The sequence below is a fragment of the Cyprinodon tularosa genome, unplaced genomic scaffold, assembly GCF_016077235.1.
Source record: "Cyprinodon tularosa strain WSP-4 unplaced genomic scaffold, ASM1607723v1 ctg200, whole genome shotgun sequence".
Classification (NCBI taxonomy): domain Eukaryota; kingdom Metazoa; phylum Chordata; class Actinopteri; order Cyprinodontiformes; family Cyprinodontidae; genus Cyprinodon; species Cyprinodon tularosa.
The window spans coordinates 958003-964002 of record NW_024038735.1 but is presented as its reverse complement, the minus strand read 5'-3'; the positions used below and the strand labels follow the sequence as shown (position 1 = coordinate 964002).

Sequence of the window (6000 nt, the reverse complement as noted above, 5' to 3'; positions counted from 1 at the left end):
GTGGGCCTGTCACTCTAGGCTGTTTTCTTGCCAGACAAATCAATAGCTAACATACTACTGGATACACTACACTGTCGATAAACACTAGACCTCTGCCAGTTTCCAGCTGTACAACCTGTGATGAGAGGGGACTTTGCAAAGCTATCAGGGTTACAGCCAATTAGCTCATACGTTTTCTCTAATGTTTCTGTCAATAAGAACAAGCCTTGTTAAAACTGGGCTCATTTATGTTGGTTAAAGCTTTTGCAAGTGAGACATTTAGGCTCTAATCCTGTTCCAGTCAAACCCAGATACTGTAATGAATGACTAGTTTTATTCATCCAAGTTAATCATAGTTTTTCCTGTATTTTAGCTCAAAAGTGACAGAAAAAAGTGCGATTTTAGCAAATATTTCTGTTAAGTTTGTTGACTATGTCTTATAGCTAAAATGGAAAGCTGTAAGCATCAGCTTTTTTTTCAGGAAATATAAATATTACACAACCTCAATAATAAAATAATATACATTCACAGAGAAAAGTGCACAAAGTTCTCTAACAATCCCAAATAGACAGATACACTGATTTTGGACTTAATGCAACCAGCATAGACCAAACACCAGTAGATGACGTGGCTCCCCACATCATGACTGTGGAAACTTCACTCAAAACCTCAAATAACTTGGATTGTTTGCTAAATTTAGATTCTTACACTCTTCCATCAGTTTCTGGGTTCCTGATTTCCAAACGAAATATAAGACTTCATCTGAAAGGAGACCAGTAAGGACTGACTGTAAACACTGGAAAAAATCAAAATCTAGAAAAGTTATTTTTTCCTAAAATAAGTGCATTTTTGCTTAGATTTAGGAGGTAAAAGAGACATTTTGCCAATAGACCAAGAGAATTTACACTTAAAATAAGAAAACACAATTGCATTGTCTTATTTTAAGTGCACATTATCTAATTATCTTATTTTAAGAGTAAAACTACTAATTCCATTGGCAAACTATTGCATTTACCTACTCTAATTAAGGGTAAAAACACTTAATTTAAGAAGTTTTTACTTATTTCTAGATCATTTTTCCAGTGAATACAACATGCATTTATAAATGATAGATTTTGTGACTGGTTTAAAACAAAATGCACAAACAAAATAAATTACTGTTAAGCAATGAAAGTCTAATTAGGTCAGATGTTAAGGCCAGAAAATATAGGCCATCTGGTCCAGGATAATTTTGTATGTATTACCTCATTTATGATAAATTGCATGAGACATTCAGGGGGTGACAATTCTAAGATTTTAAGGAACCTGAAGTTGCTCAAACAATGATCCACAAACCTGTTCTTTTTCTATATAGCTCAGGTAAGAGGCTGCTAGGATCATTCTGCCTCGTAGTGTAGCTTAAAGGAGAATTCCGGTTTTTAACACTTTTAGCCCATTTTCTGTTGTGTCCAGGATGAAATCGAATGATCGACACCAAAATTTTGACAATTGGTCCTGTCTCTGCTATTTGGCTCATGCAGAATCCCCCCCTGGCTGCTTCAGAATGGCTTCCATTGTGCATGTCCGATAATGTCCTTAAAACAACCTTAAACTTTCTTTTTTTAAAATATGCTACTCACCGAGTCGTCAACGCTGTTCAATGACGTTCAAAAACAAGTTTCGTAAAGAAAAAACATTCCTGTAGTGTTTTATTTAGCATTTTGTAAATCCCATTGAGTTCTGTTGGAATAGTCAATATCCCTCCGCCACCGGAAACGGAAAGGGGGCCTGTTCACGCTTAGTTGTAGTCTTTTCGCAAGGCCCAAGTGTTTCTGCTTCACTCTGTGTACTCTGACGTCGAGGTGCTAACGTCTCTGTTAAACACTTAAAAAAACTCTGAAAATGGAATACGAAAGGTGGATTCTTGAGGAGGACATATTGGACTTTGAATTTGACGGTATAAACATTGTCGCCAACTAGTGGTCTGGAGTGTGCAACGCTTCAGTTTCGAACGGGAAGCGGAAGTTTATAAGCGGTTGTGATGTATCGGAAAAAATAGTTCTGGGATTTACAAAATGCAAAATAAAACAAGACAGGAACGGTTTTTCTTCACAAAACTTTTTTTGGAACGTCATTGAACAGCGCTGACGACCCGGTGAGTAGCATATTTTAAAAAAAGAAAGTTTAAGGTTGTTTTAAGGACATTATCGGACATGCACAATGGAAGCCATTCTGAAGCAGCCAGGGGGGGGATTCTGCATGAGCCAAAAAGCAGAGACAGGACCAATTGTCAAAATTTTGGTGTCGATCATTCGATTTCATCCTGGACACTACAGAAAATGGGCTAAAAGTGTAAAAAACCGGAATTCTCCTTTAAAACAAGGAATGTGTTTGCAGCCCATGTCCTTCCTCCATCTCTACTGTTGCTCCTGCAGCTCTTACACCAGCTGTTGCTCATGTATTGCTGAGTCCCACGAAAATCTTAAAAGAATTTTGCCTCTCAATCCTATAAAAGTTGTTGTTGTCCCTGATGCTTGTGCATCTTTTCCACAAATGTTTTCTTCTCCCTCTTAACTTTTCATCATTATGTGTACAGAACTCTTTGAATTTTTAGCGCTGACATTTTAAAGCTTACCCTTCTTGTAAAGGATGTAGATTACAGCCTCAGAGATAATTGTCAAGTCAACAGTTTTCCCCATGAGTGCGGAGGTCATAATGTAAAAGATTAAATCCTGTTTGGTGTTTATCCATTCCACTTCACATGGGCAGTGGTGGTTGTGCTAATTAGTAATACAATATTATGCTCTGATTTTAACACACAGTCAGACACACATTTTGTTGCAAAAGCTGCTAAATGGCGTGTAAATGTGAAGCATTTAACTCTTAATTAAGAGTTCATATCTATGTGTCTCAGTTACAGTAGGTACGCAACTGTAGTAATTACAGTGGATGATATGATATACAATAAGTTAAAGCTTAATTTCAGGTGTACTAAAAGTCTTCTTCTTTTATGTCTCGTCAGTTACCATTTCTACTAGTGTTCCCTTTGATGGTCTGCTGGTGACTGGCCTCTACACGTCCACACCAGTCCAGTCTGCTCCCATTCCTGCCCCAGCTGCGTTTGGATTTGGTAAGTCACATTTACATTCATGGAAAAAAAAGTCTGTGTTGCTTATGGGCCAAATAATAAAAAATAAATAATACACTGCAAAAACGATCTGAAATTAAGTAAAACTTTCTTAACTCAAGTATATTGAACATTAATTTGAGTAGGTAAATAAGATAGTTTCCCAATGGAATGAGTATTTTTACACTTAAAATAAGATAATTAGAAAATATGCACTTGAAATAAGACTATGCAATAGTTTTTTTGTTATTTCAAATGTAAATTGTCTTGTTCCATTGGCAAAGTGTATCACTTACATCCTCAATTCAAGAAAAAATGCACTTAATTTAAGAAAAAATGACTTATTTGGATTTATATTTTTTGCAGTGTACTCTAAATTAGGGGTATTGCCCACACTATATTTTATTCCCAGAATGAGTGTTAAGCCATTCTTTTAATGCGGGAAGTCCTCAATAGAGAGTCAAGATGCTGGTGTTAAAAGGTTTAGCAAATCTTCTAAAGATATTGTTTTTTTTTTTATCTTTTAAAGGAAATACACAAACTTGAATAGGATACACTGCAAAAATGATCAAGAATTAAGTGAAAATGTCTTAAATTAAGTGAATTTACTCTTAATTTAAAGCAGGAAAATAAGATCTTTTGCCAATGGAATGAGTATTTTTACTCTTAGAATAAGTTAATTAAATAATATGCACTTGAAATAAGACAATGCAGTTTTTTTCTTTTTTTAAGTGTAAATAGTCTCGTTTCATTGGCAAAATGTCTCACTTACCCCCTCAATTCAAGAAAAAATGCACTTATATAGATTAAGACTTAATTAGATTTACATTTTTTGCAGTGTAGAAGTAAATTGTACATAAAGAAAGCAGTAAAAATACAAAAAAATCATATAAATAACTTTTATGTCAGCTTGCCAGATAATGTTCTTTGACCAGGCAGGACTGCAAATGGTTTCCACAAAATAAAATTATACAAACTGTTTTCACCAGACAATTTAGGGGATCGGAAATGTTATTTTAAAGAATTGTCTCTGTGCAAAACAATCTCCTGCATCTATTATTTTCTTCCATCACAGTGTGCACAATTTGCAGGGGTCTTAGTTACGATTTATGTTTTTAGAAAAATACACAATTTGCTTTAGATTCTTTTTTTTTTTTTTATTGGCAGTGGAATAAAATGCAAAATATTTCCAGAACCACAGAAGTCTATTTCATGGCACAGCTCTTAAAAAAAGATGAGACCCTCTCTTTCGACTAAATGGAGCATTATACGTTGGCCACTCTGCAGGTGGTATCGCAGTAAATTGCAGTAAATTAATAGCTGCAATACCACGTTGAGCTTTTCCTACTCTGATGCCAAATAACCTTTAACACTCTCAAACCTTTCTTCTTTTTTCCTTTTTTTTTTGTTTGGTCTTCACTTACGTAGGCAGGTCAAAAACAAATCTAACTCAGAACTTTCAAGCATAATGCCTAAAACCTTTTGATGAATTACAGCTTTTGACAAGACTTAGTTTTTCCCCTGGTGCTTGTGATTTTGGTATGAAAGAAGCACTCTGTCAGAGCCAAACCTTTTAGCGTTGACTTAGACTTAGACTTAGACTTCTTTATTTGTCATTTTGTATGCACAGGGTGCATACAGAACGAAATTGCGTTACATACAGCTTATGAACGTTGCATTGATATTTCACAATGGCACGAGTTATAGAAAAATACAAAAAGTGCAGCAGTGGTCAAAGTGTGAACAGTGCAGAGGATAAGAGACAGTGTGCAAGTTGCAGTGGTTCAGTGCAAAATGGCATTTGTGCAAAAAATGCGTTATTGAAAAATACAATGAGATGAACAATTTAAAGGGCTAAAAGTTAAAAGTTCAGCAGCATTTGATGCCCGATAATGTGCAATAGGTGCAGAGTTCGGATTGTGGATCAAAGGTTCAACAGTCTGATGGCAGTGGGGAAGAAGCTGTTGCACAACCTGGTGGATCTGCAGCGGATGCTGCGGAACCTCTTTCCAGAGGGCAGCAGGGAGAACAGTCCATGGTGGGGGTGTGAGGGGTCTTTGATGATATTACGGGCTCGGGACACACAGCGCTGTGATGAAATGTCCTTAATGGAGGGAAGAGGAGCCCCAATGATTCCTTCCGCTGTCCTCACCACCCTCCTCACATTCTTCCAGTCAGAAGCTCTGCAGCCTCCACACCACAGAGAGAGACAGCTGGTCAGAACGCTCTCTATGGTGCTTCTGTAGAAGGTTGTGAGGATGGGCGGGGGCAGGCGGGCTCTCCTCATCCTCCGCAGAAAGTACAAGCGCTTCTGTGCCCTCTTCACTAGAGATGAAGTGTTTACAGTCCAGGTGAGGTTGTCCGTGATGTGCACCCCCAGGAACTTTGTGCTGCTGACCACCTCCACAGCTGAGCTGTTGATGAGCAGTGGAGCATGGTGGGGGCGGTTTTTCCTGAAGTCGACGATGATCTCCTTCGTCTTCTCCACGTTCAGGATCAGACTGTTTTCACTGCACCAGTCCACCAGCTGCTCCACCTCCTCTCTGTAGTCCCGGTCGTTGTCGTCCCTGATGAGGCCCACCACCGTGGTGTCGTCCGCAAACTTCACGATGTGATTGGTGGTGAACCTGGGGACGCAGTCATATGTCATCAGGGTGAACAGCAGGGGGCTCAGGACGCAGCCCTGAGGGGAGCCCGTGCTGAGGGTGATGACATCAGAGGTGTTCTGACCGACCCGGACTGACTGAGGTCTGTTGGTGAGGAAGTCCAGCAGCCAGTTTCGAAGGGGTGTGTTGAAGCCCAGATGTTCCAGCTTTCCCACCAGGTGCTGTGGGATGATGGTGTTAAACGCTGAACTGAAGTCCAGGAACAGCATCCGCACGTGGGTGTTCTTCTCCTCCAGGTGGGCCAGGCTC

The 6000-nt window shown here is 38.8% G+C and overlaps 1 protein-coding gene across 1 annotated transcript in view; it reads left to right on the top strand.

Moving 5' to 3' along the window:
- Window positions 1–427: 427 nt before the first annotated feature.
- reln (reelin) overlaps window positions 428–6000 on the top strand; it is a 177776-nt gene continuing 172203 nt past the window's right edge. The window contains exons 1-2 of the mRNA XM_038284654.1: window positions 428–437; window positions 2981–3088. Of these exons, the coding sequence (XP_038140582.1) occupies window positions 428–437; window positions 2981–3088 (118 nt within the window). The remainder of the gene's footprint in view (window positions 438–2980; window positions 3089–6000) is intronic.